This window comes from Podarcis muralis, chromosome 13 (genome assembly GCF_964188315.1).
Source record: "Podarcis muralis chromosome 13, rPodMur119.hap1.1, whole genome shotgun sequence".
Classification (NCBI taxonomy): domain Eukaryota; kingdom Metazoa; phylum Chordata; class Lepidosauria; order Squamata; family Lacertidae; genus Podarcis; species Podarcis muralis.
The window spans coordinates 20,744,587-20,764,300 of NC_135667.1; the positions used below are offsets into that span (position 1 = coordinate 20,744,587).

Sequence of the window (19,714 nt, forward strand, 5' to 3'; positions counted from 1 at the left end):
AAATGCCTGGGTGAAACTTGGACAAGTTTAGCCCAGCAGATTCCCTTTCATTGAGCATATTGGCACTAGTGTGCCTTTGCATAACTAAAGAAATGGCCACTGATTCCTTCTGGACTGGTAGTGAGCATGTCTGTCTTTCCACAGTTTCCCTCAATTTGTGGTGGATGATGACACCAGGCAGTCTACGAAGACGATGTAGTTTTACTTCAGAGTGGCTGGAAATGACACACAAAGAGGACTTTACGTAGCCCTCTGGTTACGTAAACTTTGGGGTGCGAAAGCGGCAAACTCAGAAGTATTTTACTGGGTTTTGCCGCTCGCACATGCGCAGAAGCGGTCCTCAGGTTGCGGAAACCTCGGGATCCGACCGGACCTCCGGAACAGATCCCGTCCACAACCAGAGGTACCACTGTATTGCTCTCTGCAAGAATCCTATGGTGCTGATGGTTCCCCTAGCAATCTTCTAGAAATGTGTAAATACAATCATCTATCATAAAAAACATGAGTCAGTCTCTATTTACCTCATCCAAAGGGAACAGGAACTGTGTACATTGTGCACCCCTGAAATCGTCACTGCTTGGAGGATTAGAGAGGGCATAACAATATTGTTCCCCTGAAAAGCACTAAGAGCTAGCTGAATCTTCAGAATTAATTTATTTATTGAAATGTTTATGTCTGTACCATCAACAAAGGCTCCAGGAAAGGCTAACAAAAATCTATGTAAAACAGTCCCTGCAGACAGCTTACATACAACCTGACATGCACAACACACAAGGAAAAGAGGCAGGGAGGGAGGAGGGGAAAAAGCAAGCTCAGGCCGTAGTCCTTTGTTACAGAGTTCTTGTAACCACCAGCTGGAATGGACAGATTTGGAGAGGAGGAGCCAAATGTTTCTGGTCTTTCAGCAGAACAGATGGAGAGGCTTTGCAGTCCCAGGCCAGCTCTCCCTCTATAGCCTTTGGCTGAAGACAGAAGACAGTTGAGGCAGGGGCCTGTTGAAGCTGGTCTTTCAGCAAAGCCATTGCAGAGGTCCTGTGGTCCCGTCTCCTGTAGCCTGATGAAATGGCTGTATCAGCTGTCAGGGACTTGAATGTCCCAGTCTCCTGCTTCTTGTTATGCATTGCAGATGATTTTAAGAGTTGGCAGGATGGAATGGGCTGAAACCTGGGATTTGGACTGTGTCACTTAGGCCTGCCTACTCCAGCATCCTTTCCCCCACAGGGGCCAATCAGATGCACATGGGGAGCACAAGAGACCTCTCTCACTGTCATTCTGCAACACCTGGAATACTGAGGCATGTAGAGAAGCTCTGCTCCACATGCTTCCATCATTGGAAGGACAATGGATAGCAATGGAGGGCAGAACCACAACACGGAAGCTGTGGTACTCAGTCTCTAGGGAAGCTTGCCTTGCTCTGCACACACCATACATTTAAAGCATATGCGAAGCACATGACTTACTCCAAAGAATCATGGGAGCTGTAGTTTACCCACCACAGAGCTGCAAGTCTCAGCACCCTGAACAAATGACTGTTCCCAGCATTCTCTGAGGGAAGCCATGTGCTTTAAATGTGTGGTGTGTACACAGCCAGTATCTGGGGTGCTCAGGGGCACAGGGGATCTGGGAGCTGAGCTCTCTGCAGGGAGGGCAAGGATGTGGCGAGGGGGTCAGCATCAGGTTAAAGCAAAGAATGTCACTGCAGCAGCCGTCACGTAACCCTATCTTCCTCTTTACTGCCCGCAAACCATTGCACACGCAAGGATTTGGTGTCCGTGGGCCAGAGGATTTAATGTTCCCATCGGGGAGAGACCTGCGGAATCACATGTCTTTTGGGTGCAGAGGCAGCAGCAGCGAGATGGTCAGAGAGTGGAGGATGGGCTAAACCACCTTCAAAACAGCCGAGTTATGAATATATTCCCAACAAAAGGATGCAGCAAGGACAACCAAAAGTGGCTTGTTCACATTAGTTTTGCAGTTGCCCATCTCCCATGGATGTTACTGTTTTAGACTGTGCCTTGGGGCAGGGCAGTTTTGAGGCTAGAGGGGGCAAATGCTCTCTAAAGGGGCACCCTCCTCTGCTGGTGGATGCCTGGTGGGCACTGGTGGTGGCAACACGCTGATCAGACCAGGTAGATGCAGCTTCAATGCTACACAACACTGCAGAGTGACATTATGTTGGAAGCACTGTAGGGTATTAAAATGGCAGCTGCCCAGCACTGATGGGAGCAGTAGTTATTTATTATTTCTTGAGTTTATATACCACCCTATACCCGGAGGTCTCAGGGCAGTTCACAGAAAATGAGGCTCCAGGGCAGACCGTAATTGTGAACCCTGCTGGGATGCTGGGGCCCCAGGAGGTGCCCCAAAGCACTGCAATTCTGATGCAGGACCTGGTGGTGGATTTGAATGCTTTCCTGTGCAAATATTCCTTGTAAATAAAAAATGTGCTGTGTCAGGGAGAAAGGTTCCGCTCCAGTCCACTTTCTGAGCACAGGAAGGTTTTGAACAAGGGAGCATTTAACCATATGATTTCCCCTCTACCTAGTGTCTGAAAATATAGTCCGTTCTACCACCTCAATGGACTTTGTCACCTAATTACCACCGCCTAACTCCAGTTCATACATACAGACCAGGCCTCAGATGATGGAGGTGATAGGGCAAGCCCCATTATTTGTTGACATGTCCCATTGCGGCAACTACTAAACTTTCCATAATCTCTTATACATCTGGATTGGCCTCTGGATGAGAAAGAGGCATCATTCCTCAAGGAGCAAAGCTGCCATACGGCAGGCCTCCAGAATTTGTGAACCACATACCTCATCACCTGTGGTCTACTAGCATCTCTCTTTCTCTCACACTGTTTTTAAAATAGTCCCAAGAAGGCTGAAAAGCCAGACAAGTTATCAGGCTTCCATAGTTACAGGGAATAAATGGAGAGAAAGAAGACTCTGCTTTGAAATAGCTGAAAGGAGAAAGAAAATCACCCTGAAGAAGAGTTTTCTCGTTTGAAACAGGTCTAGCCTTTTCAGAAACACTTGTTCATAAATAAGGGACAGCACACTTCATATCCCCTGACTCTCAATATCCTATGTGGAGGGGCCATGTGGAGGCTCATTGAAAGTGGGGTGATTAATGAGGCATAGGACCCTTGCATTAAGATGAATCTCCAAATGCATGAGAGCAGAGTGCTCATAATACTGGTGCATACTTCCCCTTGCTTCTGTACTGTGCTTTGTTTTGTACAGGCTTGCAACCACAACAATTGTGTGCGATTATATTTGCTGTTTGTAATGTTTAATGAAAATAATGAAAATTATTTTAAAAAGCAAGCAAACAATAAGTACAGGGCATTGTGGCTGAAGACTCTACAGCTGTGTTCACACTCCCATTTACTGTGGATTCCAGTGCTGGGTTTTTAATCCACGTTCACACAAAGTACACTAATCCAAAACACATATGTATCATGTAGATTGGTCTAAAAGACAATTTTTTGATGTCCTCAAGTCATTCCTAATTTGTCTCTAACCAAGGCGTGAACTTCTTTGCCTAAGGTAAAAAAATGTCCCATCGTCTCCTGGTGTGTACAGAAGCAGAAACTAAATGGGGAAAGAGCTGTGAAATGAAGCGGGCTTGGGATGAGGGGGAGGGGAGGGCAACTTCATCTGGTCCTGTGAACACACCCTCAATGCAAAGTATCATTTGTTCGGTTTGTCAAAGTGTTGATTCCCAGAAGGGGGCTTATGGATGCATGAAAAGCTCATACAGTCCCTACCCTCAGGCTTGCACTATAAAAGACATGACACAAAAGGAAGAAGGGATGAGGAAGGAGGAGGAGGAGGGGGGAAACAACAGATTAATTTTAGAGGCCCCTTTGGGTATGCTTCCTCCCGCTTTTGGCACTGGCATGGTGCAGTTCTTGTCTCTGGCTGAGTGTGAGATCAGATGGTGCTGTTCGGTCAGCATACTCAGCTTCCCTCTCTTGGCTCCAGGGGTGTCCCTGAGGAAAAGCTCCGTGCTTCAACATTCACCCAGAACATGAACAGCTGCCGTGAAAAAATACGCCGCCAGTTTCGGTGGGGAATCCTTTCTCAAAACAACACAGGTTAAAACCCCACCGTGGCCCTGTCTGTGATATGAGGTTTCACCTCCCTTCTTCTCCTGCTTCCTCCTTTCCGGATTAAAAAGTTTTTGGGAGCAAGAGCCCCTCTCTTCCTCCTCCCCCTGCCCGCTCTCCACCAAGTCCTTAGAAATCCAGACATATTCATCACCTCTTTACTTGATGAGTTGATGGAGCTCCTTCTATCTAGCACTCTTCTTGTGTTCAGGTACTTCTTGGAAAGAAGCTGTCACTTCCACACAAATGTCAAATACCAGGGATGGTGGGGGGGAATGTTTGCAATGCTCAAGGAATCTGGTTCATGTCCCTGACCCCAACCCCTTCCCCAGTTGCCCTCCCAGAGATTAAGCCATAGCAGAGGAACTGGCTCCCAACTTCTTACTCAGATTGCTCAAGCACCTGCCCTCCCTGCAACCCCCAGCCCTAAAAAACCCATTACTATTATTACTATTATTATTATTATTATTATTATTATTATCCCATCCATGGCACAAAGCCTTGGCATTACATCTCACCTCACAACACACTGTGTGATCTTAAGAAGCTGGGTGCCTATAGACAAGTACTAGCAAAACAAAACTGTGCCTTGTTCCATTTCTTGAGGACCGGCATCTTGATTAGGCAAAATGGAATAAGATGGATGCACACATATACAAAGATCCTTGGGCTGGGGAGGGGCCTCAAAATTATTATTCAAATGTTAATCATTTATTTTTAGTTTTCTGTTTGTTTCCAGCTTTTAATATCTCATTTGAGTTTTCAGTAACCACCAACACCTTAGCTACTATTTTTATCCAGCTTCAGACAGCTTGCTATCAATCCAACAAGAGGTGATAATCTTACCACATGGAGCCAGCTTTCTTGGGTTGGAGGCTTATGCCCTTAGGACATGAACCAATAAAAACAATTTGTACATAACGTCTGTTGAAACACCACAGCAAGAAAGCTTCAGGCAACCCATGATCGCTGATTAATATGGTTGCTCGAATGGATGCGCTGGCTGGGCAGGGAGGCAGATAGGTCAATATAGCCTCACAAGGAAGGAGACAGTGGAGAAAGTTCCAGAATAGAATAACCTCAACTTGAAATCTGGACAGCTGTTGCCAATCACTGTAGACAATGCTGAGGCTTCATCCAGACTTCCTTTTGTGCTGTATTTCCATACCTCCAACATTTCTCCAATTAAAATAGGGACATCCTAAATAATAATAATAATAATAATAATAATAATAATAATAATACCTCACCCATCTGATTGAGTTTCCCCAGTCACTCTGGGCGGCTTCCAACATATATAAAAACATAATAAAACATTAAACATCAAACACTGAACTGCCTTCAGATGGCTTGGGGGTTGGATAACTCCATACCCTCCAACATTTCTCTGATGAAAATAGGGATGTCCTAAAGAAAAGCAGGACATTCCAGGATCAAATCAGAAACCAGGACAGCTTCTCTAAATCTAGGACTGTCCCTGGAAAATCAAGACACTTGGAAGGTCTGTGTTTCTAGACACAGGTCCACACTGCGTCAGAGTGCTTTTTTTCTGTTCTTTTTTTGCCCCAACACTTTCCCCAGGAAAACCTTTTGAGAACAAAAGAAATAAATGCAAGAACCTAGTTTTATTTCATTTCTTATTACGTTGAAGAAAAATGCTGAGGTCACCCAGTACAGCTGGGAACAGGTTTAAGACAGCTATAGGCCTCACAGGCACTGTGCATTCAAAGAAGTATCATACTGCTTTAAATGGCTGTGGCTTTCCACAATGAATCTTGGGACGTGTAGTTCGCTAAGGGTGCTGCGAGCTGTTAAGAGGACCCCCCCCCCCATTGCCCTCACAGAGCTACAATTCCCAGAGTTCCTTGGGAAGAGGAATTGACAATTTAAGAATGCTGGAATGACCACCGTGAGGGGAATAGGGGTCTCCTCACACCTGTCAGCGCAGGGACGCGGGTGGCGCTGTGGGTAAAACCTCAGCGCCTAGGACTTGCCGATCGCATGGTCGGCGGTTCGAATCCCCGCGGCGGGGTGCGCTCCCGTCGTTCGGTCCCAGCGCCTGCCAACCTAGCAGTTCGAAAGCACCCCCGGTGCAAGTAGATAAATAGGGACCGCTTACCAGCGGGAAGGTAAATGGCGTTCCGTGTGCTGCGCTGGCTCGCCAGATGCAGCTTGTCACGCTGGCCACGTGACCCGGAAGTGTCTGCGGACAGCGCTGGCTCCCGGCCTATAGAGTGAGATGAGCGCACAACCCTAGAGTCTGGCAAGACTGGCCCAAACGGGCAGGGGTACCTTTACCTTTACCTTTACACACCTGTCAGCAGTCAGCACTTATAACAAACTACAGCTCCCATGATTCTTTGGGGAAAGCCATGACTGTTTAAAGTAGTAGAAATATTTAAATATTTTGTGCAGATGAAGCCATAGTCTCTCTCCATTACATTTAAAACATAAGAAGTCACTTGCCACAGGGATTATGGCAACCTCCACAATAAAGGGCTGTTTGTGTTGTTTTAAACAGTATTATATATTGGTGGAAGACCTGTGGTTACTAGCCACAATGGCCAGACACAGCAACCCTGCTTAGAGGCCACACACCTCAAGTAACAGATACTGAAGACAAATGACAGGACGTAGAATATCTGATTGGTCATGGTCAGAAACTGCGTCCCAAGGTAGACGGGCTATTTCTCTGATACACAAAATAAAAAGAATGTTTCAAAACACGTATACACGTTTTTATACACGTACAGGCATAAGAATGTTTGAGTAATTATATAACATTTAATTCTGCGCAAATGAAGAAGACGCATATCTAATAGCATATATGGGAGCGAGGGCAACCCAGTCCTCTGTGTGTCTTCATTATAGACGACAAGTGACAGAAATAAACCCTAAATCTGCTAGAGGCAGGAGGGGGAGGCTAGGGTGAGATCTCTTGCAAGGAACAGGCGAACATTTGAGTGACACATGGGTCTGTGGACACCCGGCCTCCTCTCCCCTACTCTCCCCCCCACCCCCGCCAAGCCAAGCCAACCACCCTCCTGGCTTCTCCCTCTCAAGTCAGCAAAAAATACCTTCTCTCCGCAGAAGGCCATATGTGAGTTGGTGGCTGAGGTGATGTCAGCACCAGTCACCCAATGGGGGCCCACCGACAATGTCCGGGGATCTGGGCCCCGGTCTGCCTCATAAGGACGTGTGCCAGCCTCCGAGCTCGGTGAAGGCTTCTGTGCGAGGACGGGTCGTGTGGGCTTTCCCTCCATCGTTGGATACCGTGTGCCAAGGACCATGGTCTGTTGAGAAGGAGAAGGAACTCAAAAGGGGGCACGAGTGACCGCACAAGTCAGGGGGGTCGAAGAAGCAGGCCGAGCCGACAGGAAGAGAGGAGCACCTTTTCACACAGCAACGGGGCAGCTGTGGTTGGGCAACGATGGAAAACGCCCACGCCAAAACAGGGGAGGAGTGCTTGGCTTACTTTGGAGTGAATGAGCATTCAGGCCTCTCTCCCGAGCAGGTGAAGAAGCACCTGGAGAAATACGGATACAATGGTGAGTGGCTGCCTGAGTTATAGGACCATGTTGGTACCCACACGTCGAGGTGCCAGGATGCAGAGAAGGGCAGAGGGAGGGAGGGAGGGAGATGCGTGGAAGGAAGGATGCAGCTGAAAGGATGGCCACCTAAAAATGGATACGAGAACCAAAGGAAAACCAAGGATGATCGGGCGAGAGATGGACAGGTGGATGGATGCAGAGCCATGGCTTCTAGATGAAAAGGGCGGATGCACACACAGAGAGGAGGTGGAAGGGTGGGGTTTCAGTACATGCCGAAGAAGAATTGTTACATAGGCACAGGAAGGGAAGGAAGAGCCCCATTAAGTAGGCAATGGAAGGTGAACAGGGATGGAGGCAAAAGCAAAGGAGAAGAGCACTGAAGATTATTAGGATGGGGGGAGGTAGCCAGGCTGGGGACAGGGCAGCTGCTGCTTTGCTAAGAATAACCCAGTAATTCCCTTTGGTATGAAACAGATATTAAAATTGCTGATGGGCAACTTGTAGGAGCAGCCGGGAGGTTGCCTTGGGGGGGGGGGGGTTGATATTCCACAGCCGCTAAGGGACAGGCTGGCTGGATGCAGGGTAACTGGGGAGGGGGTGATGTCCTTGGGGAACATGAGTTTAGCAGTTAAGTGGAATGGTAGTGGTTTATTGGGAAGGGTGTCAATATGAAGAGGGGAGGCTTTTTTGTTTGCTTGTTTTTGCAGGGGGTAGTAGTATCCTGCTGAAGATGCAGACAGTTAAGCAACAAGGACAATGTATTCCTCCCTGTCTCCCCATGCATGATATCCTCTAGGATCCAAGTCTTAACTTTTAGAGAAGGGAATTGGAGGGGGGGGGGTTTACAGGACACAAGTACATGGCACAGATATGATAAGGTGGGGTTGCTGTGAGTGTGTACCTATGCCATGTTGTGTTATGCACATGAGTATGCAACTGGCTGCAACTCCTTGTGGAGTCCTGCTAACAAGGGGCACCTCACACCCAACTTACGGTAATTCTGCGGCAGCAGCTCTGGCCCAATGGCTTCTTTCAAAACTATAGCCCATAACCTTTTGGTAGAAGGCCCCTTTGCTGTCTGTAGCTGAGACCCATGTCCACCTCACAATTAACCTGTGTCTGCCTCACAATCAGTTCTATAATCCTAAGCATGACCCCATGGCTTGTTTCTAACTGTTCAGTTCTGATCTGCGATATTAACCTTCAACTCCATGTGAGAAGCCAGCCTCATTAACTTAACCACAGAGCCTTTCTTCTCTGTCTCCATCTTTGCCTGACAATCCAGTCCACAAAGTCATAATAAAACACAACCCTAACCCGCTTCTCTCTCTCTCTCTCTCTCTTTCTCTCTCTCTCTCTCTCTACCCCACAGAACTCCCAGCTGAAGAAGGTGAGTCCCTAATACTGGTGTGGAAAGATGTTGGGAAGTGTTAGGACATAGGAAGCCCCACTGTACCCTGATCTTACCTGGCTCAAATTCTCCCTGCTGACTTTGTAAAGCAGCAATTACGGCTGCCAGGTCTCTATTTTTGGCTTTAAGTTTTAAACCTTTAGCCATCTTTCCGGTTTTCCAAAGCAAGGACTAAAATGTCAAGAACTATAATCAATGGGGCTTTTTTTTTTTGCTTGCCCTGAAAGGTTTTCCCATTCTCTTCAGCTTACCCTTCCCATCAAATTTCAGCCTGAGGCACCAAGCACAAACAAGTTCATCCCCAAAACAGCTACTAGGCCTCACCTGTATCCCACCAGGCTCCATTGACAATCTCCCAGTCTCCATTCACAGGCTTCTTCTTGCCCAAGCCTCATGGCACCTGGCTATCCTAACAGACAGACCATACACTTGCCTTAAGAAAAGAGGGTTGGGTATACACCAGCCTTTGAGGTGTTGCTGAGCCAGCAATGGGGGTTGTGGGGCCACTTACAAGAAAAGAGGTGATTTCTTCCTTTCACTTATGGGAAAGGGGGTGAACATTGCTCTGGAGGGAGAAAAATCAGCTTGGAGGAGGCAATCTGGAGAGATGTTAAGCACCAAGATGTTAACAGCAGAGATGTTAAGCACCAACCACCACTTCTTAGCCACAAGTTCCCTTCCTGAAGTGACTTGTTCTCTGTCAGGCTTTTGTTAATGCGTAGTTATGAAGGACCTTCCTTTGTTCTCCCTTCAGTTAGACCCTCAGGGGGTATCCACACTTCCTCTTATCTGCTCAATTGAAACAAATGGCAATTCAGAATTTTCTGGATTGACATTTGCTCCAATTTAGCGCTAAAGAGTGGCTTTTCCCTTGGAATGGAGTGGGGCAAGGGGAAAACTGATTGGACCTGTGCTTTCTAGGCATGGCACAAGTGGAAATGTGAACGAGCCCTCAGGAAAAGAGCACCTGGGGGGCTTATAGCTCACCTAGACGTCCCTGTCTAGGCTTTGCTCGAAACCTATCATAGAGAATCCATCTTTCATGGCAAACGTACGTCATTTCGGGTGCCCTCCCCAATCCCTTTCTAGCTAACTGCCCTCAGAAACTGGAATTTTTGTGCCCTCTGATCCTTTAACACCTCCCTTTCTTGCTTGTCAGGCAAAACCATTTGGGAGCTGGTGGCGGAACAATTTGAAGACTTGCTTGTCAGAATCCTACTACTCGCTGCTTGCATCTCCTTTGTAAGTGACTGTGGCCTTGTGGGTGAGGAAATTTGGGTTACTCAGAGAAGGGCCTTTGAAATACAGCCAGCATTGGGAAGGAGAGGCGAGCGGTTTGGGGGCACATGGAGGGAAACAGTCAAAAGGAGACACATCCTAGGCAAGAGATGAACCGGTTTCCTTTAGAGTCAATGGCTGATGTGTACCAATGCCCGTAGTTGGTGTGCTGAGAAGCTTTGCTCTTCAGTGAGCTGCCATATTGATAAGCTGCATCATCAATCACTGGAAGCATTCACTGGGACCTAATATGACTCAAGGCTCAGTTTTGGAACATATTCTATTGAAGTAATGTTAAAGAAACATCTGAACATCTGGAGAGTTTATCTTTCCTCACCACTATTTAAATGTAAAGTGTTTCCAGATGTACACATCCAAGTCAGGGCACTGTAGGGTCCCGTCCCCCCCAGCTTAAGCCAAACTGCCCTCTCTGACTGCACAATGCTTTAGACAGGTTGCCTTGTGCACTGGTTCGATAGACTGTCTTCCCTTCATGCTTAGGGGTTAGAGATATACTAGTTTCCAGCCAATCGGGGTTGTGCATGGCTAGCTTCTGCTATGAATCCGTAGAACCAATTTCCCCTGAACTCATCCCAAGAGAGTAGATTGTAGAGAAGGTTGTCTAGGTGAAAATGTAGTGATTGTGCTTTTATAGCAAGTGTATCTCTCAAATTATATACTTCTGTATCCACCCAAATTAGTAAATAAACTGAACCTGGCAACAGGGCATGGGGATAACTTGGCCTTTAGGCTCCTGTATGTAGAAAATGAGTTCCCTCACATTAATGGGGGGGAGCTCGCCAACCAGCTCCAAAACCTCTTTGCCAACTTCCCTGCTTCACTCCCACCATAACTACAAAATGGAAGCGACAGAAATGGACGCTTCCCTCCCCTCATCTTGCCTCTCCACAACTTGCCTCGCTGCCCGGTTCCTTGACACTTGAGATGCAGCCACCTTGGGCCGTGATACTAATTTCTGGAAGAGCACATGGCCTGGCTCAGCACCAAGAGGTCGCTGTAAAGGTCACTGTTAACGGCCTAGTTCTCAGGTAGCCTGAGCCCCTTCACCTCACTGCTCCTCAGAAAACCCAGGATACCTGGCATTTTCTTGGCCAAGGAGAAGAAGGCATTTGTGACCAGGCTTGCTGTGATCCAGCAACTAGTAATTCTCTCATTCCCTCTCTCATTCAAACCACCAATTAGTGTGCTGTATTACAGGGATTCTGGAGTGAGGCAACAGTATCTTGTATAGACTCTGGTGAACCTATAGAAGCTACAGTCTCCCAGGTGTTGCTGGACTCCAGCTGCCATCAGACCCGGCCAGCCAACATGGCCAAAGAATCTGTGCTATGCTTGTTCATGGCAAGATGGAGAGAGAACAAGTTGTGATATTTTCCTATCTCTTAGGCTTATCCACATTTCCTCGTCCCTCTGCTTCCCCCCACCCCCGGGGAAAACTGCTCTTTAGCACTCAGTCAATCATAGCAAACGGCAAAATGAACTTGACATTTGATTCTCTGATTTAGCACTAAATAGCAGGTTTTCCCTGGGAAAGGAGCGGAACAAGGGACGAAAACACTTGGACCGCCTGGGTCAAGCAGAAAACTGCCCGGACCTGTGTTTTCTAGGCACGGGACAAGCAGAAGTGTGGATGAGCCCTTACACACTCATACCTCTTTCAGATGACGGATCCCAGGTCTAGTCTTTATTTCCTTTTCTGCAGCTTGACTTTAAGTTTTTACCCTCCGGAAACTTAGTTAAGCACACAAGCCAACCTAGGAACATTTGGATTCTTGGCAATTTGCATTTTGGACAACTTGGTTTCCAATACTGTGGTTATTTCAAGAATAAACATAGTAAAAGGTGGGCTCCTTTTGTATTGCAAACATTTGGAACTGGAAACAAACAGAAAAAAGCAATCTGTTGTTTATGGCGCAAGCTTGTTTTCTGCTACTCCAGAGGACAGGACCTGAACCAATGGATTCAGATGACAAGAAAGAAGATTCTGACTAAACATATTCTTTAGCTCGGATTTCTGCATTGCAAGGGGTTGGATTAGATGACCCTGGGGATCCCTTCCAGCACTACATTTCTGCGATTTCATTTATTCTTTGGTAATCTTAAATATGGAGATTCCAAAACTGGCTGGGAGATTTTAACTCAATTTACAATAGCACGCTGATTGAATATCGCCCCTCTGGCAACTGTTGTCTCCACTGTGTATCCAGGACACAAGAGGAGCAGATGGGTTGCATCCCACACTACCCTTGCAAGTGTGCAAACCCTAATACCCATGTTGTGTTTACGTAACAAACACACACGGAGAGAGAAAGAGAGCAGCTCCCTCCAGCAGAGGGCAGCATAGACCTGGGTCAGACTGGAACATTTCATTTGCACTTGGGAAACGTGTTTTCTTCACATCTTGAAGCTGTGCATACAGTTGCACACTTGCAGCTGCCCACACAATTACACAACATCCATAGGCTTGCACACACACACACACACACACACACACACACACACACACAGAGACAAGCAGGAGCCCTTTGCACCGGAGTTCTCGGGTTTCATGGGATCAACTTACACGCTTCATCTTGTACACATGCAAAGTGCAGGCAGGGTTCAGCTGTCTCAAGATTCCAAATGTCAAGAGGAATCAAAAGGCAAACGCGATCCCAGAAGGATAAGGGAGGGGAGGGCGAAGGATGAGCCAGGATTCCTAACCGTGGAAATGAGTGAGAGCTATGCCTGCGCAAGATGGAGGCTGAAGGTCCCGCTCCCCCAGTTCTAAGCATGTGCCTCTCTTTTTTGGGCAGGTGCTGGCCTGGTTTGAGGAAGGTGAGGAGACTGTCACAGCTTTCGTGGAACCATTTGTCATCTTGCTGATCCTGATCGCCAACGCCATTGTTGGAGTATGGCAGGTAAACAAACCAACAACCATGCAAAACCAGCATTTGCATAGTGCCTTAAAGGGTTTCGCACACATAATTACCAGTGGCTCGGTCAGTATTGTTTTCACTGTACTGAAAGGGTGGGCTGGGGCCACAGCTCCCAGCTTCCCTGGCCTTTCACCATGCCGACTAGGGCTGATGGGAGACCCAAGAACATCTATGGAGAGCCACAGCTTCCCCTGCTGTACTGCAAAGCCTGAGGAGAGAATGGAAAAGCTACAAGCAGGAAGTGGGGCAAAGGACCCACAAGGACTTAGGAAGCAGGATAAAGCAACACAATTTTTAAAAATTATTATTACCCACCAAAGCAGCCCAAAATGCTGTGTTTCTGTTTCTTTTATTGCTTTTTGGGTAGCCCAGTCATTTGGTGTGTGGTTGTGGGTGTCAAAGCATTGCCTCCAGAGAGGGTCTTAACTATGGCTGGTTGTGTCTCTTCTACTTCCAGGAGAGGAATGCTGAGAACGCCATTGAGGCTCTAAAAGAGTATGAGCCTGAGATGGGCAAGGTGTATCGGTCTGACAGGAAGTCTGTGCAGAGAATAAAGGCCAGGGAGATGGTTCCTGGTGACATCGCAGAGGTGGCAGGTAAGTCCCGGACCGAGGCAAGGAATGAAAGTGATTGCTTCAGGGTGAAGCAGACTAGACATAGAGTAAAGAGATTTTGGGACAGCATGGGTATCTTTCACAGCCTTTAAGGTCACACCCATACCATATATTTGAAGCACATTTCCAAAGAATTCTGGGAAATGTAATTAACCGCCCCTACAGGGCTATAATCCCCAGTGCTCTTAACAAACTATAGTTCCCAGGATTCTTTGTGGGGAAGACATAAGCTTTAAATGTATGCTGCGAGTGTCACTTAAATCCCTTAGTCACAGTGGTCCATACAGCACAAGCTCTCCAACTTAAAAGACAAACTTCGTTGGGGTGGGATTAAAAATGGCCGCATTCACAAAAAGAGAGGTCAAAGCAGCCTTAGCTGTTCCTGTAAAGGACATCTAGGAGAGCACACCTTGCTTCTCTATGCTTCATACCCTCTTTATGGACTGGAGTATTTTCCCCACAAGTAGGCTCATGGGTAATGAAGTCAGAGGGGGACATCCCAGCTTCCTAGAGTGGATGTAGTCTTCTCTATGGTGGCCAAAGGCACCTTGGAAAGGAGATGACATGAGCTCTTCTCTGTAAGCATCCACATGAGCAAACAGTTCTGGATTAGGGACAGGCAATCCCTTGTAAAGAGAAGTCTCAGTGCTTCCACATCTCCACTGCTAGACTTAAAAGTTACAAATGGTTTATTAAACTGAAGCGACGGTTGGTGTGAATGTTGTACGTACATGTTGTACAGTTTGGACTCTCTGTATCAGCCAGAATAGTGTTGGATTTAGAGAGTGACAATTAGATTAAACTTTTGGGTGTGATGTTTAGCCTTGGGCAGAGGGTAACTTTCTTCTAATAGTTACAGATAGGTAGCCGTGTTGGTCTGCCATAGTCAAAACAAAACAAAAATTCCTTCCAGTAGCACCTTAAAGACCAACTAAGTTAGTTCTTGGTATGAGCTTTCGTGTGCATGCACACTTCTTCAGATACCATCTTCAGATACCATCAGATACCATCTGAAGAAGTGTGCATGCACACGAAAGCTCATACCAAGAACTAACTTAGTTGGTCTTTAAGGTGCTACTGGAAGGATTTTTTTTTTTTGTTTTTTCTTCTAATAGGTGCAGGATCATGACTTCCTGCAGCTGAAATAAGTGAAGGTGAAGAGGCTTCAGCCCCAGGAGAGAAAATTAAAGTGAGATGTCAGGATTGGGCATGTGCCTAGGGAAGGTATCAAGGGTCAGACACCCTCTCCCTTGTTTTGGGTTTATAAAATCAATTGGGTAAATGTCAACAAGGCTTGGATTAGGGCAAATCATAGACACAAGTTCTGAGTTTCAAGATGTGAAGTTTCTTTTTTCAGTGTCCATATTTGGATTCTTATAGTTGGAAAATTCTCTGATAATGCCCTCCTGTGCCATTTTGAGTTCTTCCTGTCATAGTCTGTTGCAGCAAACATCAGGCGGTCTTTCATAATGACCACTTGCAAGCACTGATTTCTTCTTCTGTTCCCTTCCTATCTCCATATTTTGGGTGGGTTGGGGCTACTTCTATCAATCTCCCACTTCAGTGATCTCTTGTACCAGGCAGAAAATCCCCAACCCAGTGTCTCCTCACCCCAATTGTGTGGTGCTGGTTTGGAGCGGCCATTACCCAGAATCCAAAGGGGAGTGTTGCCTGTTCCCTGTGGGGTCAGATAATGCCCTCCTCCAACCCCGAGCCCTCAGGGAGCATTGGAGATGCTGCTTCAGCAAAGTCTTTGTGGCTCACCCTCACCCCTCACCCCACCTGCCACCCGCCCCATCATGCCTATCCCTCCATCATGTAGCTTGTTTACTCCTTGGGCTTGGCCTGTCTTGACCCTGGAGTGGAGGCAGAGGGGATGTTTTGGGAACAGACAGTCCCCACGGTGGGTGCAGCCTGGAGGTGGAGCAGTGAAAACAGAGACCTGAGGAATCCCCTTCAGCTGCACTTACTGGGCAACAGCTGTCCCCAAAGCTGGGCCAGCCGCCAAGCTCTCCCCTCCCTTTGGTCCGCATTAATTTAATTCAAAGATCATTTACTCACACAGGGCCAGTTGCACAACTGTCTCCAAAATATAAAGGGCACCCACACACAAACACATACACTTGCATTAATCCTTCACTGGGTGGTTGGGACAGGCTCCCCCAGAATTTGCCCCCCCCCCCCGCCTTTCGTTGTATGTGTGAGATGCTTCTTGAAGCCCCGTCCCCCCAGGTTTGTGCTGCCTCTTTCTCTCTCTACCCACAGTAGGGGAGGGTGGCCATTAGTCTCTCTTTACAGAGGATGATCTTCTGTTTGAAGAAGTCTTCTTTTCAGAGAACCTTGGAAGTTGCCCATCCACAGTTAGTACACCTGGATAGCAGGCTGAGCCGGAACACAGGTCATTTGGTCATAGACTTCCCTGCTATGGAGATGTGTTGTATATCTGTTTAAATTATAGCAGCGTGAAGTGTTTCGTCTAGACACAAATTAGCATATGCAAATATTGTGCAGCGGTGGCCACTTTTGTCCTTTCTTGTGTGTTTGTGTGTGATGCTTTTTTTGGCAGTATGCAAACGGCCACCCTAAATATGAGACCTCATTCTTCCTTACTGGGCATTTTTGTGTCTTTTTAAAGGCACGGCTTTGTAAATTTGGGTCCTCTTTGAGGCAATGCGAAGGAAGATAAAGCTCCTATTAGATATAGATAAAATTATAAGGGTTACATAGATATAAAATAAAACAACAAATATTATTTATATAAACACACACCTAACAAAGCATTTTCCATTGAAACCAGAAGTCATTCAAAATAAATTCTGAAAAGTTCTGACAAATGCTTCCTTCTGTTTGGGACATAGGGGCAGAAGGCTGTCTCTAATACTTCTTAATTTGTCACTGCCTGTCCTCAATTTATTACTTATTTTATTAGATTTATTTATTAAATGCTTTCCTTCTTACAATTTATCATCAATGATAAATTGAGAAATACAGCATTAATATGACCACCTTCCCTGTTGTTTATCTATAGCGTTGGATTTCTCAGGTAAACTACTTCTGAACATGGAGGCTCTCTTCTTAGCTATGACTATTTTATCCTCCATGGTTTTATCCCTCCCCCCTTTTTAAAAGCCACGTGATTTGGGCCACGGCCAGATGCAAAGGAAGAGGACGAGGCTCTTGCGTCTTCTTAAGAGTTACCAGTACATAGAAGTGGGAATTCCAGCCAGCGCAACTTCTCTCATTCCTTTCATGATACGCTCGCACCTGGCAAAAGTCCCATTCAAGCCCTGCCTTCCTTTGCACCTGGCCACCTCACAATATTTCAGCGGGAAGGAATTCCACAGAGTTAATATTATACTTTGCAAAAGAGAAGCCAGGGGCTGCCTTGTGCTCCAGAGGGATTTAAGGAAGAGATAATTCCGAGAAGGGATCTGCACTGCTTTGTGCCAACTTTCGCAAGCTCGCCTGATTTATTTATATGTATATTTTAAACATTGCTGGCTGAGCAGTTTTAGCATCACCTTTGGGGATGCAGAAATCCGTGGTCTCCTGCCACCACCTCTCTCTCCCAGCCTGGCCTGGCCTGAAGTCCTCCTCCTCCCTGTCAGGGCACCCGTGACCTCTCCATCTCCTTGAAGGAGAGAAGGCAACGGGGCAGTGGATGGTGCCCAGCAACCGGCTTCACCTTGTATGGACAGTGGCAGGCAGCTGGTGATGCCTGGGGAATGTGATGAGGCAGGCAAGGAGGGAGCGAGAGAGACACTTAATGCGCTTGTGGAAAAGTGAGCTGGGGTGCATGGGGACATCTAGGGTTACCGTGCCTTGTCAGGTGGAGGAAGGGGGCAGGCGGAGGGGAAAGCCTCTGCGGGTGCTGCCTCTGGGGTATTGCTAGGGCCAAAAGCTCGCCCCCATCTGCTCCGGCCTGCACTCCTTGGTCTTGAGGGCACCTACAATATATCCTCATCGCCACCACCGAACAATTCCCCTAGGGTGGCTTTGGGTCTTGTTTTTCAGGCGTCCGTTCTCCATTTGAAAGCCTGTCAAGTCTGATTTCAGTATAAAGAACCATCAGAACAGGAGAGGCCTGGGCAATCTAGAAAGCAAGCAAGCTGAGCATGCAGGCACCCTGGTCATTGGGAGACAGTCTTTGTATGCATTTCTATTTAAATGATATTAATGCATCTATACCTATAAAGTAGCACACACACATTTTAACTCAATCTGTGTTCTCTTCTGCTCTTTTGCCCTATTTTTGGCAGGCAGTGGCCACCCTCAAGTCTCCCCAAACCAGGCATTTATGACGGTACCCCCTTCCTACAATACCCCCCTGTTTAGGCTGCAATAAACCCAATTTACTAGGGCATTGTCCTGAGCAAACATGGTTTGGATTGCTCTGCTAGGTTCCTTGGCTGTGTACGCATCATACTTTTAAAGCACACTCCCTCCCCACTCCAAAAATAATCATGGGAAATGTAAGTTTGTTAAGGGTGCTCTGCTAGGGGTAAACTATAGCCCCCAAGATTCTTTGCAAGGAGGATGTGCTTTAAGTGTGCTTTGAATGTGCAGTATGTATGCAGCCCTTATGCAGTATAACCGAGTGCCAAGTAACTTGACAGAAGATCATGTAAACCACTTTAGAATGGCATATGGTTATATGTTACCTCATAAATAACTTGGTCATGGGAGAACTTGGAGGGGGCCGGGGAGAAGGGGAGAGAGAGAGATGTTTGGGATAGGGACGCAGCCTTGTCCATGTGGTAGAGGTGGCAAGTGATTTGTTTTAATCTGAGGCACAGAGAAGAGGCAAATGCTCAGTGGGTGTGATGAACATAGGGAGAACTCTTCATCGTGGCTCATCTAGATTACAGGATCAGAATACAGCACAGCCAAATAACAATGTATTTCAGTGTACTGGTTTTGAGTAGACATATTATTATTTCTTCTTCTTCTTCTTCTTCTTCTTCTTCTTCTTCTTCTTCTTCTTCTTCTTCTCTCCTCCTCCTCCTCCTCCTCCTCCTCCTCCTCCTCCTCCTCCTCCTAGTAATGGATACCATAAACGGGCTCGGATTCTAACCAGTTCACTGGAATCGACTGCGTTTGCTTTTGCCACTTGTGTTGTTCAAAGACAGCTTTCCTAGAGAACTTCAAAAGTCAGGTTTGGCCAGAGCAGCCTTCTGCTAGTGCCTTCCCGATGTCTTGAACCCAAACTCCTTTCAACCCCAGCCAGCCGTGGTGCCTGGCACTGATGGGAGTTATAGCCCAAAATGTCTAGAAGACATCAGTTTGGCGAAGGCTGAGTTAGAGTGCTGGGCAAGGACTCAGCCATGGAGCTCCCTGGGTGTCCTTGCACTGGTCAACATCTCTCTGTCCAAGCAACTTCACAGGGTTTCTATGGGGGTAAAATGACTGAGGGGAGAACCAATGATGCTGCTCTGCGCTTCTTGGGAGAATGGCAGAGTAAATATGTAATGATAAACTGCATGTTATTTAACTACATTATTTAATGCAGGGAAAGCCTGGGTGGTGCCCCAGCCAGCATAACCAATGGTCAGGGATGTTGGGAATTGTAGTCCAAAAATAACTGGAGGGCCCCATGTTGGCTACCCTCTGAATTAATGGGTGGAACAATCCGAAATCAATATTAAGAAATGCCGGGGGGGGGGGGGAATAAAATAAAATGTCATACAAAAATGAACCCTATTGCCTTAACCTAAATAAATGCAAACTGCACCAGATTTTGTTTATGTAAACTGTGGACTTTGAAATGTGGAAGTTTACACTTGAATTTGCACAAACATTGTAGCACT

The 19,714-nt window shown here is 46.8% G+C and overlaps 1 protein-coding gene across 2 annotated transcripts in view; it reads left to right on the forward strand.

Moving 5' to 3' along the window:
• Positions 1-7,296: 7,296 nt before the first annotated feature.
• Positions 7,297-19,714, forward strand: part of ATP2A1 (ATPase sarcoplasmic/endoplasmic reticulum Ca2+ transporting 1) — a 33,790-nt gene continuing 21,372 nt past the window's right edge. For both annotated transcript variants that reach the window (XM_028702499.2, XM_028702497.2), the window contains exons 1-5: positions 7,297-7,662; positions 9,038-9,055; positions 10,236-10,318; positions 13,171-13,275; positions 13,751-13,889. In XM_028702499.2, coding sequence (XP_028558332.2) covers positions 7,545-7,662; positions 9,038-9,055; positions 10,236-10,318; positions 13,171-13,275; positions 13,751-13,889 — 463 coding nt within the window. In that variant the 5' untranslated portion in view covers positions 7,297-7,544. The remainder of the gene's footprint in view (positions 7,663-9,037; positions 9,056-10,235; positions 10,319-13,170; positions 13,276-13,750; positions 13,890-19,714) is intronic.